Below are 20,770 nucleotides of genomic sequence, written 5' to 3'. Positions count from 1 at the left end.
CACTGACTTGGGCATACTGTTTTAATGAACCTTTATTTTCTAGAAGGTTTGGGCATATTGTTGTAATGAGCCTTTATTTTCTCATTTGCTAATATTGGTTATTTCAGTTTCTAATTTGCAATGGCCAAATGTTTGTTTTTTTGTTTGTTTGTTTGTTTGTTTGTTTGTTTTTGATGGTGCTGGGGTTCCTGGAAACCCTTCAACCTCCGGGTTACACTCCCAGACCTATTTTTAGGATTTTTATTTGGAAACAGGGTCTGTGCAAGTAGAAACAACATACCATTTCCAAGAGCAGTAGTTCTTCTCTTTCTTTCTCTTGATCCAACAAATCTTTTTCATAAAACTTTTTCTGAAACTGTGAAGTTTAAAATGGCATTGTCAGCATTAGCGGCAACATTCTGCCAACCATTAAATGTGCCTTTCAATATGAGGCCAAGAGAGTACTTACCGCATCCATGGACATTTCCATTCTGTCCAGCTCTAATACAGTCTACAAAGAAAGGTTTTAGAATTATTCTGTAGCAATCAAATGAAATCAATCACCTACTTCTCAAAGATACTTCCTTCCCAAAGGAGTTAGTGAGAAGACTTCTGTACTATGTTGAAAGCTAAATAGAAAACTCTAAAGTTCTACCCCATTCTATATGGCATTCATGATCAAATTCTACATATTAATGCTAGGATCTATTTAAAATTTCACAAATTTTTAACCTAAGAAAAGCAAGCCTAGAAACACATTTTAAGCACTAAATGAAAGCAATTTTACCAATTTCTAATAACCCACATTGCTGATCTTTTCTGAATTTTCAGAAATAGAATAGTTTTTAAATTTTTAAGTCTTTTTGCTAAATATACATGGAACACAGTATAAATTGGCTTAAAATCCATAGGTCCCTTCCACAGAAACTTTATCATTATGACACTCTAACCAAAAGAAAAAAGTTTTCTCTGAAAGCATTCTCTCAATTTAGTATTTATCTTTCATAATACATTGATTTGAAACAAGTCATAAAAGAACAGATATTCTTTGATGTCTATTGAGTAGAAGTCATTCCAATCAAAATATAGTCTATCTAATCTGCAGTTTTGTCTCTGACATAGTACAGTACTTCTGAAACTTATCTGACAGAAGTAACTCTAAGTATTAAAATAAATTTATATATTCATATTCCCAAAGCTATCTATTGCAAACATATAATTTTAAGCTTTGTTTTATGCTAAAGTTCATTAAAAATCTTATGCAGTGAAATATCTCCTTTCAAAATAAAAATACTTCTCATATTAAAAAACTGATTAGTGCTGGGCATGGTATTGCATACTTGTAATCCCAGTGCTTGGGAGGTGGAGACAGGAGTATTACATAGCTTCGAAGCCAGCCTCAGCTACTTAGTGAGGCTCTCAGCAACTTAGTGAGACCCTGTTTCCAAATAAAATGTAAAATTCTGATTAATCTGCTTCATTTTTATTCCCAAGGTATGTGCAGCTTCCTCAGAGTTTCCTGACATTAAACTATGGCCCATGCATGTAATCCCAGTCCTTGGGAGGCTGAGACAGGAGGATCGCAGGTTTTCAGCCAACTTCAGCTACTTAGTGAGGCCCTCCACAACTTAGTGAGGCCCTGTTTCAAAATAAAGAATAAAAAATAGGGCTGGGATTGTAGCTCAGAGGTAGAATGTCCCTGGATTCAATCCCCAGTACAGAAAAAAAAAAAACTATTAAACTACAGAATTTTCATGAGATAGACTGACTTCATTATGTGACACGTACTTAAAATAAGAACTATACTTAAGAATAATCAGTTGTAGATCAATAATCTATTAACTTAGTTATATCATTTTGTAACTATTTATGGGAGTAGCTTATAATATCTCTTGAATTAATAACTTCTTTTAGAAAAGTAAGTTTCTCATGTTTATTATTTTGACAAGTTAAAATACTACCCAAACTTCTGTAACTTAAATAAGGACAGAAACATCTGGCAGAAACAAATGTGTGTGCACCTGCGTGTGTGTGTGTGTGTGTGTGTGTGTGTGTGTGTGTGTGTTTAGATTTAGATATGTGTCTAACTCTGTATTTGTGGTCATTTCCTTGATAAAAGAGGAATTCACCTTTCAGTAAACAAAAATCATACTAATTAATACTGATTTATCAAATCATTTTATTAAAAATTTCTATGGGACATCTAGAAATTATCTCTAGAGGAAAAAAAGGGGGAGAAATCACAGGATTCTCTTTTTTATCCCCACTGATGCTAATTTATTTATAGTGCTAATAAATCTCACCACAAATAAATGCTTAAAAACCATTTTCTTTTCTTTTCTTTTCTTTTTTTTTCTTTTTTTTTTTTTTGGTGGTGGTACTGGGGTTCCTGGAAGCCCTCTACCTCCGGGCTACACTCCCAGACCTATTTTTTTACATATGTATTTTTATTTGGAAACAGGGTCTCTTAAGCCAGCGCGGCTGGCTCTGAACCAGCGCGATCCTCCTGTCTCCGCCTCCCAAGTGCGGGGAGTACAAGCGTGCGCCACCACACCCGGCTAAAAACTGTTTTCTAAAGTTAATATTCAGATTGATTTAAGTTGACTCAGTCTTGTAAAAATATTTGTCATACATTCAGCATAAAGATATTTGGAAAACTATCTTAAGGTCTGAGCTTAATAACCCAAATTTTTAGTGTTTTGATTTCTGATGACCACAAACCTTCTAATAAAATATCATGCTAAAACAAAACCAAAACAATACAATACAATGTTACAGTATCTATAAAGAAATGTGCTCAGGGGCAGGTACCAGATTCCCTGTTCCATCCTGGCCCTGCCAGTCACTCGTCCCATTGGGAGCAGACACAGTGTTTCAAATCTGGCACTTCAGACAGACCACCGGATTAACTCTGAAGGCCATTCCATGGCTGTGTCTATAAAACGGTTTACCAAGAAACTCTTACTGGATTAAAACCACTTAAAAGTAAGATCTGATGAGAGAAGTGTTCATTATTAATTGAACAGTGTTAATTGAGTACTTTTGAGCTAACCTTTCCCTTGTCTTCCTAGGAATAAAAACCTGATATTAAGGCCCTTGAGAAGGAACTTTCAATTGAGTTGTAGCACACACCAACCAAATCGTTGACTACTTCTCACTACTCTTGCAAAGATATCAATATCTTAACACACTGCTACCCTGTCAGGTAGTGAAGTGATGACTGTCCTCTTAATGTGAGGACCAGTGTGGTAGCAAGAGGGACACTTACTTTTTTCACGATAGCCAGAACGTCTTTATCTTTTTCTTGACACAGGAGCTTCCTCACACACATTTCTAACTGCTGAAGCAGATGTTTATCTGCAGGAATCTTCAGAGTTGATTTCACTTTGGGCAACAGATAGCAAAGTTTCATTCTGCAATAAGGTAGTATTGAGGGTGAATTTAATAACTAAGATTAATAGCAACCAACTGAAGGAAAATTCAAGGGTTAAATGGCCTGGGATTTCATTCTGCAACAAACATCTGTGAGTCCTCATTCTGTGTGGAGCATTCACTATTCTGTCTATGAAAATGTAGAAGTGAATAAAACCAACAACATTCTTTATTCTTAGGAAATTGACATTCTGAGGATAGGAAAGAGAGAATAAATAAGCAAAATTTCTTTCAGGCAGGGGTAAGTGGTATGGAGAAAAACAAATCAGAGAAACAAGGGCCAGAGGAGTGGGTGGATCAACTTAAAAGCAGGTGGCTGGCCAGGCACAGGGGCACGTGCCTGTAATTCTAGTAGTTGGGGGCTGAGACTGGAGGACTGCAGGTCTGAGGCCAGCCTCAGAACCTTAGGGAGGCCCTCAGCAACTTAGGGACCCTGTTTCCAAATAAAATTAGGATAGAATCAAGAGTCTAGCATGGAGGTAGAATGTCCCTGTGTTCAACTTCCAGTAACACACACACACACACACACACACACACACACAATCAGTGAAGATGTTACTAAAAATACAGCATCAAGCAAAGACCTAAAGGGAGCAGGGAATGAGCCGCGCCAGCACATGGGGAAGTGCAGAAGAGGAGCCGGAGCCGCCCTGGTGCTGCCCCAGGTGCACAGCTGGCCCCGGGGAGCAGGTGGCCTCTGGGGTCAGCAGGAGGTCTCCAAGGTGAGCAGATGCCATCTCCTGCTGAGCTGCGCAGGCCACTGGAAGGAGGCGGGTTGCTATTTTGAGTGTGATGAGGAGCACTGGAGGGTGTTGAGCAGAGGGGTGAAGGGACCCCATTTGACTTTTAAAATGTCCGACTACTGCTTTGAGATCAGATTGTAGGTGAAAATGAGAGAAAAGAAACGACAGGGGAGGCCTGTGCAATAGTTCAAGCAAGAGCTGATGATGGGTTGGAGGGGGTGGTAGCGGAGGTGGGAAAAGTGGTTGGGTTCTGCAGATGTTTGGAAAGCAGCAGGATACACTGAGGCACAGAGGTGGAGTGAACGGCAGAAAGGAGTTAAGATTTTGACCCAAGCCAGCAGGAAGATGAAAGGTTATTCACTGAGGAGGAAAAGACGGTACAGGAACAAAAGCAGCAAGGAAGATGAGAACTAGATCAGAGTAAATCTGAGGTGTTCCTCAGATATTCAGTGAGAATGCTAGGTGGGCAGCTGGTCTGTTGCCTGGGCAGATGTCCTTGCAAGAGAGTCAGGAGTCCCCAGGATGCAGATCATATTTAAGCACAAGATTGGAGAGATCACCAAGATAGTTAAGTGCAGTGAGAGGAAAAATGAGATTAAAAACGAGTCTATGACAGCCATAAATCTAGTTTAGGCTGATAAGGAAGAAGCAGGTAGGCTGAAGGATGCCAGGGGGCGCGGGAGCCTTTCCAGGAAGTGGTGGTCCTGGGACTTGTTTGCTTTGCTGAAGTCGAGCTTTCCCTCTGCCAGAGAGAGGCCGCCCACTGTCTGCCTCACAGCTGCTCTATTCACGCCTTAATCTGCATGCTCTCTCTGTCGCTGTGTCTTATTTCTATTGTAGACCTTGAGCTAAATCTCATTTCAAGAGTTTCTAGGATGATTTCTCAGCAATATCTCCAGTTGAAAATTCTTCTTGTACAACAAAATTGACTTTTTATGCATCCAAAAAGCAAAAGAAGCTCGGTGCAGCTATCATGGGAAACTCAGCAGAGAGCTCCAGAACTTTGTTCAGGGAAATTGTGACCAAGTGACTCAGTCTCTCACAAAGATCTGAATTCAGGTTTAGAACACAGACATAAAGCTTGGAACACAGAAGTCTGATGGTGCAGGACTTAACATTTTTTATACCATTGGCAAATGTGGAAATATAATAATAATATATAATAATATAATAATAATATATAATAATAATAATTATATGTGTATCTAATGCCACTGAACTGTATACTTTAAAATGGCTAAAAAAATAACTTATATCCTATGTACATCTTTCAAGAAAAAGGCAATAATGTATTTGGGGGAAGAAAAATCTTTTTCTCTTTTCTAATTTCCAAGCAAGCCATTTTTAGGCCTGTTCCATCTAACTTCATAGTTAATCAAATCCAATTAACATTTATTAGATTTCTAAAATGTAAGACAGCTGCTGAACACAAAAGACAAGACAAAAGTTCCAAAGCAGCCCCACTTCTCTGAACACATGGGCCCCCAAAATGAACAGATGCTCACCAAGCCAGCTCTGAAGTGACAAGGCTGCTGACCGCTTTTTCTTTCTTTAAACCGTTTTTCTTATTAAACTTTTGTTTTAATAGGTCTCAAAATTCTGTGACAGATTTTTGGTCAAGGTGTTTCCATTATATAGTATTTATTTTTAAAACTAATAACTTAAGCCGGGCGTGGTGGCACTCGCTTGCAAATCCCAGGATTTGGAGGCTGAGACAGGAGGATCACGGTTCGCAGACAGACCTCAGCTACTTAGTGAGACCTTTGCAACTCAGTGAGATCCCGTTTCAAAATAAAGAACACAAAATAGGTCTGGGGTGTAGCTAGGAGGTAGAATTCCTCTGGGTTCCATCTCCAGTATCACACACACAAAAAAAAAAAAAAACCAAAAACTAATAACTTAAAACTGCCAAACACACAAAAACAAATGGTCCACAAAATACTTTTCCTTTCCTTCTGAAGGTTTTACGATGCATCGTTATCATTAACCAGTCTTTTGCTATTAAACTTAAATAGCCAATTGAGACAAACAGTCCTGAGACCGTTCTTCCATCACTGGCTAAGACTGGGCTGGCAGGTGTTGGGGTAATACTCATTCAGCCTTCTGAGCTCTCTGGGCAGACTTGATGACCTCGCCAGCTCCAGCAGAACTTCCTGTCCACTGTTGTGCTGATACCCACAGCAACTGTCCATCTCATACCAAGAACAGCAAAACGACCCAGAGGAGGATCGTCAGAGAAGCTCTCGATACATGTAGGCTTCATGGACCCATATCCACAATGACAGCATCTCCAGACTTCAAGAATTTAGGGCCATCTTCCAGCTTCTTCCCGGAATAGTGACCAGTCTTCTTTCAGCTCAGCAAACTTGCCAGCAACATAAGCTGCGTGATGATGCAGTTCAGGGCGTAGCCAGCACTGATGTGGCCTGGGTGGTTCAGGACAATCTGCTGAGCAGCGACACCAGCTGCTTGCATGGGTGGGGTCTGGGCTGCCCCAGCAACGTTGCCATGACAATATCTTTCACAGACAGACATGTTCTTGACATTGAAGCCCACTGTCTCAGGGAAGAGTTTCCCTCAAAGCTTCACAGTGCATTTCAACAGACTTCATTTCAGTTGTGACGCTGACTGGAGCAAAGGCGACCACCACACCAGGCTGGAGAACACCAGCCTCCACTCTGCCCACAGGCACAGCACCAACACCTGCACTTTGATAAACACCTGGAGGGACAGCCGCAGAGGCTTGTCAGCTCGACGAGGTGGTGGCAGGATGCGCTCCAAAGCTTCAAGCAGCGTGGTTCCACAGGCACTGCCATCTTCTCGGGTTTCTTTCCATCCTTTGAACCAAGGCATTAGCACTTGGCTCCAGCACACTGTCACCATTCCAAGCAGAAATTGGCACAAATGCTACTGTGTCAGGGTTGTAGCCAATTTTCTTAATGTAGGTGCTGACTTCTTTAACAATTTCCTCGTATCTCTTCTGGCTATAAGGTGGCTCAGTGGAGTCCATTTTGTTAACACCAACAATCAGTTGTTTCACACCCAGTGTGTATGCCAGAAGGGCATGCTCCAGGTCTTCAAATTTGAATTCTTCAAATTCACCCACGCCAGCAGCAACAATAAAGACACAGTCAGCCTGAGATGTGCCTGTAATCATGTTTTTACATAAAGTCTCTGTGTCCAGGGGCATCAATGATCCTCACACAATACTTTCTGGTCTCAAATTTCCATAGGGAAATGTCAATGGTGATACCACACTCACTCAGCTTTCAGTTTATCCAAGACCCCGGTGTACTTGAAGGAGCCCTTTCCCATCTTTGCAGCCTCCTTCTCAAATTTTTCAATGGTTCTTTTGTTGATCCCACCACATTTGTAGGTGAGATAGCTGGCAGTGGTGGACTTGTCAGAATCCACATCTCCAATGACCACGATGTTGACTTGAGTCTTTTCCTTTCCCGTTTTGGATTTAGCAGTGGTCTTCATGACACCTGTGTTCTGGCAGCAAACCCATTGCAAAAACATTCTTTAATCTTAACAACAGATAAATTATTAATATCTATGGAACTTTCTCTGGATGCTAATGTGTATATCCAAAGCCTGCCAAGCTGGCTTTGACTTTTCACTCTCTCAACCCAGTAACAGGAAGGATCCATGGCAGTGTTGAAAGATTATACTTCCAAGTCCTATTGGTACTCCTCAGTAGACACTACTGAGCTCTCGCTGCAGCACTATTCACAGTAGCTAAAGTATGGAATCAGTGGAGGTGTCCATGATCAGATGACTGGATAAGGAAAACGTCCTATGAATACACAGAGGGAGATTATCGGACTACAAAAAGAATGAACTCCTGTCATTGGCAGCAACATAGACTGGAGAACAGTCTGTCTAGTGAAATAGACCATGTGTGATACTGCATTTTCTTACACTGATGTGATGCTAAAATGTTGAGGTAGAAGATAAGAGTAGAATTATAGATACTAGAGGACAGACGAATGAGGAGAGAGGTAAAAGCAGGCATCAAAACGCAGTTAGATATGAGATACATCTTCTAATCTTCCATAGCACAGGAAGGTGACTATAATTTACAACCCATATTTTTAAAGAACTAGAAGAGAGGAGTTTGAAGGTCCCCAACACAAAGAATGATAAATGTCTAAGGAGATGAAAATGGCAATTACCCTGAATTGCTCACTACACATTGTAAACATATATCAAATTATCACACTGTAACCCATATACAACTGTTAAGTCAACTTTTTAAAAAGATTTAAGAATTTTAAAGCAAGCGTAAATTCTTCCTTTCATTTTTTAATTGACTAAGAAATAAGATCTTGCGAATATCTGCTACAGTAGATGTACAAACAATGCGATGTTTTCAAATACTTTTTTTTTTTTACATACCTCACATTTGCTACTGGGTCATAAGTCAGTTCAATAGCAGGCAGGAAGAAATATTTACAGAAAAATGATTTTGAAAAGATCTCTATGATAAATTCACAGGTATCCAAAAACCGAAGTCTATTCCAATAACTTTTTCCTTGGCCCAGTTCTAGAGACAATAACAAAAGTATCAGAAGTTAAATTTTCATACATGACAATATTAAAACACACAAATTCAATGACAAGTTTTTTATACTCTCAATTTGTTTAGCAAATACCAGAGATAAAAGATAAAAATCATATTATTTATCTCAAATTTGTAGACTCCAAAATCAGATACCTCCAAAACCAGCAAAAAGTTTTATTAACATAAGTCATTAACATTGTTTCAAGTTCTATAAAAACTGCTTAATTACTGAATGACTAGATCTATTATTAGTTTTTGACCACTCAGTGTATGCTAAGTACTTTTTATACATTATCTCCTTTAACCCTAAAATGCAATTCAATAGGATGGCACATACTTACCCTCCTAAAACATAAGAATGCTAAGATTCAGAGAAGTTAAGATCAGCTAGAGTTCAAATGCAGGCCTACACAATTTCAAAATCTTTTTAATAATTAAATTAACTAAGCCAGGTATGTTGACGCACACATATTATCCCAGCCTTTGGGAGGCTGAGAACAGAGAATCATGGTTTGCGGACAACTTCAGCTACTTAGTGAGGCCCTTTGCAACTCAGTGAGACCCGGTTTCAAAAATAAAGAATAAAAAAAATAGGGCAGGGGGTGTAACTCAGAGGTCGAATGCCCCTGGGTTCCATCCCCAGATTCTCCAAAAAAAAAAAAAAAATCAAATTAACTGTTTTCTTTTTGTTTCCTTAAAAATGTTTTGAATTGAACAGAGTTATGTGTAAATAGTACTTTAAATACTGACTGTAGGTCAATATGTTCCATTTTTTACATAAATGTTCAAAAGCAAAATTCTTGAGTTAAAACCACACAAAATCTTCTTATACAATAAAATTTATTTTAAATGTAAGGTCCTTCCAATGGAAAATGAAAATTAAACTAAAACAGATGATAGAAAGAAAGATTAAAGTATAATGAGCATATTTTTCTAATTTTTTTTGGCAGTATTGGAGATGGAACATGGGCATTCTACCTCCGAGCTACACTCCCAGCCCTATATTTTTATTCTTTATTTTGAAAAGAATCTCTCTGAGTTGCAAAGGGCCTCACTAAGTAGCTGAGGCTGTCTTTGAACTGCAATTCTCCTGTCTCAGCCTTCCAGATGCTGGGGTTACAAGCATGTGCCACCACACCTGGCTTAAAATAAAATTTTATAAAAGTAGTTTTTTTTTAAAGTACTCATCCATGTTTAAAACAGTAAATTCCAATAATCAGAAAATTCCATCACCTGCCTGTGTTGGACAGTTTAGTAAATGTTCAAAGTAAGTGTTCAATGGCTAAAAAAAGTCACTAAGCATATATAGATATGTAGCGTATGTAGAGACAGTCTTAGGACACCATAAAGATTTTTTTTTTTTTTTTGGTGGTACTGGGGGTTGAACCCAGAGGCTTTCTACCTCCAGGCTATACTCCCAGACCCATTTTATATTTTATTTGGAAACAGGGTCTCACTAAGTTGCTGAGAGCCTCACTAAGTAGCTGAGGCTGGCTTCAAACCTGCGCAATCCTCCTGTCTCAACCTCCCAAGTGCGGGGATTATAAGCGTGCGTCACCACGCCCGGCTACCATAAAGATTTTTAAAGCCTTCATGTTAGCCCTTTTAAAGCCATGTTAGAATCCATGAATTAAAGTGAATCTGCATTTGTTAATTGACTTAGTTCCTTTTTTTTTTTTTTTTTTTTGCAGTACTGGAGTTGGAACTCATGGTCATTCTACCTCCAAGCTATACCTCCAACCCTATTTTTTTATTCTTTATTTTGAAACAGGGTCTCACTGAGTTGCTAAGGGCCTCACTAAGTAGCTGAGGCTATCCTCGAACCGCTTTCCTCCTGTCTCAACCTCCCAAATGCTGAGATTACAAGTGTGCACCACCACACCCGCTGAGTTTATTAAGACATTAAAACCACTTAGGCTCACCAGATTCACACTCATCTGTTCTATTAACTCTATTCAAAGAAAAATGTATTCTGTTAATTTTATTAAAGTTGAAAACAATTATAAAATCAATTATTATATTCATACTCTATTCATGTTTTAGTTCTAAAAGCTATTTCATCAATATAGAAATCTAGCTGTCAATGGAAGTTTACATATTTTAATTTCTTAAGTGTTAAATTCAAAAAAGAAAGCTAATTATCACTTTCCTTCATTACAAATCTGATCTTGCCATAAAGATTTCCAAAACAAATACAAATTAACCTACAAGACTTGAAAACACATGCTCCATATTACCAACATCAGCCCAAGTACTCCTAGCAAAACAATATGACAAGTCAGGTCTAATTAAAACCAAATGATTTGTTTTCTTTCTCTCTCTCTCAAAATAAGAGATAATGATTACTTACGTTCAATTAATTTTTGAATGACCTCATGTCTCTGTTCTTGCTTACGATTATATCTTAAGAAAATGCATAGGGTTCGTGAAGCTGCCTTTTGGACAGGCAAGACATTCTTAAAGAAATAGGAGAGAAAGACAATTATATTAGCCTATTATATATTCGTAATAATTTGTCTCCACCAATTAATTTAGTAGCTAAAAGAAGAATGTTCACTGCCCTTCAAATCACTGAACTTAATCCTTCTGGAAGTACTGCCATTTGGTATCACTCATGTAAACCAACTAGCACATCACACTTCAAAGTGAGCCTAATTCAGCAAAGTCTTGTCCAAATGGTCCAAATGTGACTCTCATTTCCTTGCCATGTCACCCTAAGTGGCGCACCCCTCAAATATGTCACAGGCACCCATTTGTTTGGTCATTCCCTGGACTCTGTCGCTCACTCAACATTTGCTAGAACTCATCGCGTGTCAATTACATTACCAAAAATATGCCACTCTAAATATAAGTCTAGAGACCCGACGTTCAGACATGCTCTTCAACCATTCTGACTTAATTCTGGCTCTTCAACCTCTTGGTCAATCACGGAGATCTCTGCTCCATACTACAGATAAAGCTTAGAATGCAAAGGATACCACGCCAGTCACTCTCACCAGTATCCCCCCTCCCCCGCCTTTGAATTCCTGTCACAGGAATTGGCAGAACCTTAATCCCAAATGAATCCAACCATCTTCTTTTGGTTCAAACCATGTATTAATCAGACAGGTATTTTGTGTGCATTAAAAATTCATGTTCACCATTCTAAAGCCTCACACCATTGAGACAGCGATGCCCACTGTGTCCACTCCCACTTTACACACGCTGTTCCCACCCTACTAGGCACAACTCCACATTGAATTCAGAAAGAGGATGCCCGCTATGATTCAGAACAGAAAACTTAAGAAACATACATAATCTGAAATACGATTAGGTTAAAAATGAGTTTAGGTAGTAAACTAAATGAAAGCACGTTGTTCTTTCATTTTGTGTATAATGATACAATTTCAAATGCACATACACTAGTGATGGGATGGCATTAAACTAAAAAGTTTCTGCACATCAAAGGAAACCATCAAGAGTCTAAACAGAAAGCCTACAGAATGGGAGAAGATCTTTGCCAGCTATCCCTCTGATAGAGGAACAATCTCTAGACTATACGAAAAACTTAAGACCTTACACTAAAAAAAAACAATACAGTCAAGAAATGAGCAACTGAATTGAATAAACATTTCACAAAAGAAGAGATACAAATTCTCAATAGATAACATGAAAAAATGTTCAACACCATTAGGAATCAGGAAGTACAAATCAAAACTACATTGAGATTCCATCTAACCCCAATCAGAATGGCAATCATCAAGAAGTCAAATAACAATAAATGCCGGCAAGGATGTGGGGGAAATAGGAACTCTTCTACACTGTTTATTGGAGTGCATACTAGTTCAGCCACTATGGAGATCTGTGTGGAGATTCCTCAGAAAGCTGGGAATGGATTCACCATATGATCCGGCTATACCACTACTAGATAGATATTTTTCTAAAGGGGCCCAATTCAGAGACCTACAGTAATATATGCATACCCATGTTCACAGCAGTATAATTTACAATAGTCAAATTATGGAACCAACCTAGGTGTCCATCCACAGATGAATGAATTACAAAATTATGGGAAATACAGAGTGGAATTCTACTCCGCAATAAAGAATAACAAAATTATGTCATTTGCAAGACAATGGAAGGACCCGGAGAACATTCTGTTAGGTGAGATTAGCCAGGCACAGAAAGTGAAGGGTCGCATGTTTTCTCTAATATGTGCAACCTAGGGAGTAATTGGGACACCAGAGAGACTCCAGAAAATGGAGGAGAAACCTCAGTGGAGCCAGGGAGGTAGTCTAGGGAAACGGGAAGGGGAAGAGTGAGGTTCCTTGGAGGAATTACTACCATGTGTACATATGTAAAAATACCAATGTCAACCTCAGTACTTTGTACATGGAAGAGGGGAGATGGGGAGACAGTGGGGGACACCAAGTGCTGTGTGCATGTATGTCACTGTCACCATGATTTATATTATGATGTGCGACTATAATGCACCAGTGAAAGCATATTAAAAAAGAAAAATGCATATATGATAAATGTAATTTATAATATATACTTTATAACACAAAGGGAATATATACATGTATGTATGTATGTATGTGTGTATAGACAGATATAGATATAGATATATCTCTCTTTGGGACCAGAAATCAAAAATAAATATAATCATGTCCAAGGCACATAAAAGTTAGCTTGAAGGAGTTGTGAAAATTTAAACACAAGGAATAATGACTTCAACAAATTAAACATCATTTCATATTTGAAAGAGAGTCTAAAGAGAGAGAACCAAATGTAAAATCTGTCTCCCTGACTTCACACCAGGGTAAGCAAATAACTCACAAGAATGAGAGAAAGCATTTCCTCATAGAACACCATAAAAAAGCCCGGCGTGGTGGCGCACGCTTGTAATCCCAGAATTTGGGAGGCCGAGACCGGAGGATCACAGTTCGCAGATAGCCTCAGCTACTTAGTGAGGCCCTCTGCAACTCAGTGAGACCCTGTTTCAAAATAAAGAATAAAAAAGTGGGCAGGGGGTTTAGCTCAGAGGTCAAATGCCTCTGGATTCCATCCCCAGACCTGGAAAAAAAAAAAAAAACCACCATAAAATGCCTAAGAAATGATGGAATTTCTAAAAATCATTTTTCAAGTTCTAATAAAATGACTAATCTGAGAAAGGATCCCCAGTGGATACTAAAGCAGAGGAGGAAAGCTGGTGAGAAGCTGGGCACTGCTGCGTGGTAGGCAGCTCAGACGGCAATGCAGACCACAGGGGAGGGGCAGCATCTTGCTGTCACCACCTGCATGGCCATCTTGGCTCAGTTCTGGCAAGCCACCACCCCAATCGGATGTAATATAAACAGCAGCACTTAGGAAGTGCTCCCACCAAAACAGCTTAACTTGAATCCGCAAACTCTCTGATCTAACTTGCTGTTTACAAGAGACTTGGAGAAGAGATGAACAAGTTACCACGGCTAAGAGGCAACCGGACAAATAAGGAGTTGGAATGTTCTACAGGACAACTCCCTCGTCTCTTCTGCAGCACAGTGTCATGAAAGAGTGGGAGAGGGACCAAGGAAGCTCTCCAGATGATTTCTCTTAGAGGGAAATGGGAAATGAGTGTAACAACCCAAGGCAAGGTCGAGATCTTAACTGGATCCTATATGGAATAAAATAACTGTGAAGTATATTTGGAGGGTAACTGGTAAACTTCCGACATATATTAGAGTATTAAATTATATCAAAGAATAAGTATTAATTCTGTCAAGTGTCCTCAATAGGACGTAAACTCTATGAGAATAGGTCCCTTGTCTCTTTTTGTTCACTATCATATTTTGGTACCTAAAATAGAATAGTGCTTGGCACCTAGTAGGCTCTTTTTTGTGTGGTACCTCCGAGCTACACCCCCAGCCCTATTTTTTTATTCTTTCTACCTCCGAGCTACACCCCCAGCCCTATTTTTTCTTTATTTTGAAACAGTATCTCACTAAGTTGTGGAGAGCCTCACTAAGTAGCTGAGGCTATCTGCGAACCAGGATCCTCTGGTCTCAGTCTCCCAAATGCTGGGATTACAAGCGTGCACCACCACGCCCGGCTCCCTGGTAGGCTCTTGACAAATTTTGTTGAATGAAGAGGATTACAAGTTCAAGACCAGCCTTGGCAGATTAGCAAGGCCCTGTCTCGAATTAAAAAGATCTGGGGGATGTAGTTCAGTAGTAAAGCACTCCAGGATTCAATTCCCAGTACCATTATAAAAAATTATTGAATGAATGAATATTATAATTAAATATGGAACTAAAAATATAAATCTTTTTATATGTGTCCTCTTAAAGCACATAAAAATGTGCCATAATAGCCATGCATTTGCTTTGAAGTGTGACACTAGCTCCCTGCAAAAGAAAACAGGAAGACAAATCTCTGGCTAAAAACTAATTCACATTCTACACCGAAGTCATTTCTCTTTCCTGAAGCTAAGAATACTGGATGCTATGTATTCTTAGCACTTATTCTAAACACAAGCCTGCCTCCTATACAGTTAGGTTGAGATCAGCACTTAAGATCAAACTTCAAGCACCGACCACCTGTTACTGTGTTTATTACCTGATCACCCCTCCCCAGCATACCTGCCTCTGAATGCAAGCCCCTTACAGAAGTGCTCTGCTCATCTCCTCTGTCTCTCCTCTAACCAGCTCTCACAAAAGAGCCCGGCACACAGTACACACTCAGATAAGTAACTGCTGAATAAAATTAATATTGTGCTCCATTTTATGTGTAATGTCCTATTTCATGCTAAAAATGTAAAACAGATAAGGAAATTACTCTTATCAAAATAACTTTTTAAGAAAGTTACATCTACAGTCTAACATCCAATTCCAAGGCTTTGCTTTGACATCTGAAATAAACTTGTCATGAAATAAGTGGGAGAGGGACCAGGGAAGCTCCTGGGTGGCAGTTAATTTAATGTATGCCTATTCCTCTTTTTATTAAACTTAAGTTATAGATAACACCAATAATAAATTATTTTTCTCATTCTGAAATCTTAGAGACTAAAATTGATTTTGCAATTCTGAGATGGCGGCTAGAATTCATCATCTTTCTTTCATTGAAAACAAACAATAAGGGCAGGGCATAGTGGCGCACACTTGTAATCCCCGCGCTTGGGAGGCGGAGACAGGAGGATCACCAGGTTTGAAGCCAGCCGCGCTGGGTTAAGAGACCCTGTTTTCAAATAAAATGTATAAAATAGGTCTGGGAGTGTAGCCCGGAGGTAGAAGGGCTTCCAGGAACCCCAGTACCACAAGAAAGAAAGAAAGAAAGAAAGAAAGAAAGAAAGAAAGAAAGAAAGAAAGAAAGAAAGAAAGAAAGAAAGAAAGAAAGAAAGAAAGAAGGAAGGAAGGAAGGAAGGAAGGAAGGGAAGGGAAGGGAAGGGAGGAGGGAAGCAATAAGAATTTAAAGTCCTTAAAAAAAAAAAACTTTCTATCTAGGCGTAGTGGCACATGCTTGTAATTCCAGCACTTGGGAGGTTGAGACAAGAAGATCATAGGTTTGTGGCCAGTCTCAGCTACTTAGTGAGGTTCTCAGCAACCTAGTGAGACCCTGTTTCTAAATAAAAAATAAAATTGGTCTGGAAGTGTAGCCCAGAGGCAGAAGGCCCCTGGGTTTAATTCCCAGTACCATACACACACACACACACACACACACACACACACACACACACACACCACACCCCCAAAAAAACTTCCTAAAGAAGATATATCTGGAGTTTTTTAATTTTCACAAAATCATATTGGGATGTCATATTAAATGTACATATTTGTTCTGGAATGTCATATTAAATGTACATTTTTAAAACTTTCACAAAAATGTAATGGTATGTCATATTAAAATACAACTGCAGGCTAAATAATCCTCTGGGGACTTTTTATAATAAAAGTTGATAACTAAATTCATGAGGAGCTTTGAATATAGCCCTATGTGGAGGGGTTAGTCTTTCTTCCTTTGACTCTTATTCTAAGGTCATCTATTGTAAAACATCCAGTTTTGGTATAAACTTTCAGTATAAATTTTATTTTTAGTATAAACTTTTAAACTTTATTACATAGCCACCATTCAGGTACTATAAAAGAAAAAGTACCCCTGTAGGATAGAAGAAATGAGTAGGTAGAAAGGAGGCAGACAGGAAGGAAAAGTCAAATGTAACTTTAACATGAGAACCTGGAGCGAAGCGCTTCAGCCTTTACTCCCCAAACCAGTTCTCCTTTCCAGGCCTGACTCTCCGGAATTCCTGGGAAATTTGTAGGTCCTAGAGTTAACTAAAAGAAATTATAATTGCCCTGTGCACTGATAACAAGTACAATATTTTGAGAAACCTGTAATTTAGGACACTTTACAGCTCATCTGCCAATCAGATGATGAAGACTCCAATCAGCCTGAAGACCCTGAGGTTGGCCAGACCACAGGAACCGCCTGGGGACGACTGGAATAAGATCATCCCCCTAAAGCTGACCAGACCACCAGACCACCATGAACTGCCTCGGGGGCCACCAGACTGGAAGAATCCTCACAGACCTCCTCTAGCCCACCCCTCACAAAAGTCCTCTATAAGAAGAGAGCCCGGAACTCCCCAAAACTTCATCTTGAGGTGGCCTGCATTCTCACTTGAACGTGTATTTCTTCCCTTTTCCCCAAATAAGCTTCTGTTCGTGTCTGTGATTAAGGCATGCCAAAATTCTCTTCTGTCCCATTAGCCAATACCCTGCCGATCCGGAGTTCCTGAGTGGAGGACTCACCCCAACACCCAAACAGATATGAAGGGGCTTAACAGAAGCCTGGAACATGGCCTCCCCGGGGTGAGATGCTGAGGCTGCGGACCACGAGAGGAGCAAAGGAGAGCAGGAGGCCCTCGGTGAGTTAACTGAGTCCTGCCCACAGTCCTATCAAGAGGAGCAGTGTCAAGTCTGGAGCGAGCCTGCCCATACTCACCCCGCAGAACAGAGACACACAGAGGAAGTGCAGCAAGAGCCGCTTCCGCCTCCCGCCCTCACTCAGAGGAAAGCAATGGAGGCACACAGCAAACTTTTTTTTTTTTCTTTTTTTGCAGTACTGGGGTTGGAACCCAGGGGCACTCTACCTCCAAGCTGTGCCCCAGCCCTATTTTGTATTCTTTATTTTTAAACAGGGTCTCACTGAGTTGCAAAGGGCCTCACTAAGTAGCTGAGGCTGGCAGTGAACCCAGATCCTCCTGTCTCAGCCTCCCGAATGCTGGGATTACAAGTGTGCGCCACCACGCCCGGCTGGAGCACAGGGAATCTGAACACCTTCCTCAGGGACCTGGAGAGACGGCACTCCAGCCACAATGGAAGGAACTGAGCTGCTGCACTGTGTTGAGAAGGTGGAGACTTTGGTGATGCCCAAGTCAACCATGAGCTACGAAGAACAAAAAGCAAGGTGCCCGGCTCACATTTGTCATCATGATGGTGAACATTCTTTGCAAGAAGCGGTAATAGATCTGGTCACTGGAGATGACGTGTGGCAGACAGGCGTACTTCTGCAGCAGCTTCTCGTGGGTTCTCCATTTCAGAGAGGCCGCAGCTCGCTGCTCCGCAGCCGTGAGTGCTGGGATCAAGTCAGGCAGAGAGGACAACTGAGGGGAGGAAAAAACAGGAAACGCAAAAGCCATGGAGTTAAATATATCACCTGCAGCATTCACTATTACAATATGCGAGGGGTGGGTTTCAGAGTTTAGAAAGAATGTCAGTTTTCATGGGGAAATAGTTATCTGATGGAATCAAATACTTCTGTAAAAATCCCTAAACAAAATTCATGATTACCAGAAATCAATTTTGAAAGAGTCACTGGACTTTTCATTCTTTCTACCAGGTTTATTGCCACAGCAGCTCTACTAATTTGTTATATATTCATGGCAGTCAGCTTGACCTCCTAAATTAGATATCTTTGTCCTCCTTATGTTTATCTTGAAATAATCAGTAATGCCGAAAATCTAAATGCAAACTCCCAAGTACTTCAGAATTTGGGTAACATAAAAATCGTTAAGGTAAGAATTGCAGAGGAGATTTAAGCTGTTAATTGCCAACAGACTTTTGCAAACAACTACTTTAAGGCAAGCACTACCTCTTATTTATTCATTTACTTATCTATTCCCCTTAAAAATAGTAAATTCAACGGTTTTAAAACTACTGTATTTGAAAAATACCTTACTTCTGGTATTTTCAAATAATGTATGCATTTCATTTGATTCACTCACACAGCAGACGCTGGAACCAAGAAAAGAGAAGAAGGCATGGTCTTCTGTTTACTTGAGACCAGGCCACAGCCAGAGCAGCCAGCCTGGCCCTGCAGCTCTGACGAGGCGGCGACCAGTACCACCCACCTCCGGGGGAGTCTGGGGTGGATGCCCATGGCTCTTGGCCTTCCAGTTCCTCAGGGACAGGACAGGAATTTGACAGTGATGCTTACAATACTTCAAATAATTGTCAATATTCCATGAGGATCCAAACAAGCCTCACAGGTACAAAAAAAATATCCTCCTTGCCGAGCGTGGTGGCGCACACTTGTAATCCCCGTGCTTGGGAGGCAGAGACAGGAGGATTACACAGGTTCAAAGCCAGCCTCACTGGCTTAAGAGACCCTATTTCCAAATTTAAAAATATATATAAAATAGGTCTGGGAGTATAGCCCGGAGAAGGATTCCATCTCCAATACCACACACACAAAAAAATCTCCTCCTCCTTTTCTTTTTTCTTTTCTTTTCTTTTTTGTTTGTTGTTTGTTTATTTGTTTGTTTGTTTGTTGTGTGTGTGTGTGTGGTACTGGGGATTGAGCATAGGGGCACTACCACTGAGCTACACCCACAGTCTTTTTTATTTCTTAATTCAAAACAAATTCTAGCTAAGTCACATGTGCTGGCCTCAAGCCTGAGTCGTCCTCTCTTCTCCACCTCCCAGGTTCTGGGTTATACGTGTGCACTGCAGCTTGGCTTATCTACTTCTTCCTCTTTCTACAGACAGATGCTTCGTATAAACCTGTGACCCAGCTGGGGCCCACTCAGGGGTCTTGCCAGAGCCTGGCAGGTGGGATGCTCCCCACCCAGGGGAAAGCACTATTTTAAATGTTTCCCACACATTCTTTCCCTGAACACTCAAACTAGAGTGTAGGATCACACTTTAAAGTTCAGACATCTTTTTGATAGATAGAATTTACCTTATTTTCTTGAACACTACTTTCTCCAACAGTGGACATAAGTTCCAAGATTTCTGGAAGATGATCTATAAGAGCATCTAGTACCTTTTAATAGAGATACAGATTATTCTTTTATAAATATTTTTACTGGTATGCTATAATTATACATCATAATAATAGTCAAGTGATACATAAATATATACATATATCTTGGTATACTTCCCTCTGCAGATATTATTTTTATGGTGATTACTATGTTTTGCTAGATTAGTGAACTCCACATGTCAATTTCCTTCCTTTTTTTTTTCCTTTTTTTCTCAGCACTTTTTATTTTCTTGAAGATAGTTTCAATAAAAGAAATTGGGGGGCCTTTCCTAAATTAATATTTTTAAAACTTCTAAATGGTTCTTACCGTTTGTTTTGGGGAATTCTCTAGGTTTTCATCCCCTATTTTTGCTAATACAATATTTTACTCAATATAGAGAAAAATGGTATGAAAAGAGAGGTAGAATTGGCTAAGTATGACTTCAAGTGTCCAAGCAGGGACTACCATGTGTTATTTTCTATACAGAAATAGGGTTAATTACCTCACAACACTGGGGGGGTTCAATTTTCTTACTCTGCCACTTTCTAGTTGTAGATTTTTTTTCCTTGATCACTCTACTCTTTAAAAGAAATTAGAATACCCAACTCTTGATGTTGTTCTTACAACTTAGAGATCGGTACTTCTACACAAATGCTAGCCGAAAAAATACCTCCCAACTTTTAAAGGGGAGTCTGAGCCAGGTGATACTGTCAGTGATACCAAAATACTGATGAGTTGAGCTATGGGGAGCTGGAGGCCATTGACAAGTGGGGTGTACCAAACACAGCA

The 20,770-nt window shown here is 39.8% G+C and overlaps 1 protein-coding gene and 1 pseudogene across 2 annotated transcripts in view; both read right to left on the bottom strand.

Moving 5' to 3' along the window:
* PPP4R4 (protein phosphatase 4 regulatory subunit 4) overlaps positions 1-20,770 on the bottom strand; it is a gene marked incomplete at both ends in the record, with an annotated part of 113,025 nt that overhangs the window by 6,636 nt on the left and 85,619 nt on the right. The window contains 7 exons of the mRNA XM_080707817.1: positions 281-355; positions 449-490; positions 3,248-3,392; positions 8,556-8,703; positions 11,072-11,177; positions 18,158-18,340; positions 19,918-20,001. Coding sequence (XP_080563943.1) covers positions 281-355; positions 449-490; positions 3,248-3,392; positions 8,556-8,703; positions 11,072-11,177; positions 18,158-18,340; positions 19,918-20,001 — 783 coding nt within the window. The remainder of the gene's footprint in view (positions 1-280; positions 356-448; positions 491-3,247; positions 3,393-8,555; positions 8,704-11,071; positions 11,178-18,157; positions 18,341-19,917; positions 20,002-20,770) is intronic.
* LOC308271524 (elongation factor 1-alpha 1-like) lies at positions 6,246-7,637 on the bottom strand (annotated as a pseudogene). The gene has a single exon. The product of its transcript is annotated as an elongation factor 1-alpha 1-like (transcript).

This window comes from Muscardinus avellanarius (assembly GCF_963383645.1).
Source record: "Muscardinus avellanarius genome assembly, chromosome: 12".
NCBI classification, from domain to species: Eukaryota; Metazoa; Chordata; class Mammalia; order Rodentia; family Gliridae; genus Muscardinus; species Muscardinus avellanarius.
The sequence above is the reverse complement of the archived record's forward strand: the minus strand, read 5'-3'. Positions and strand labels throughout refer to the sequence as shown.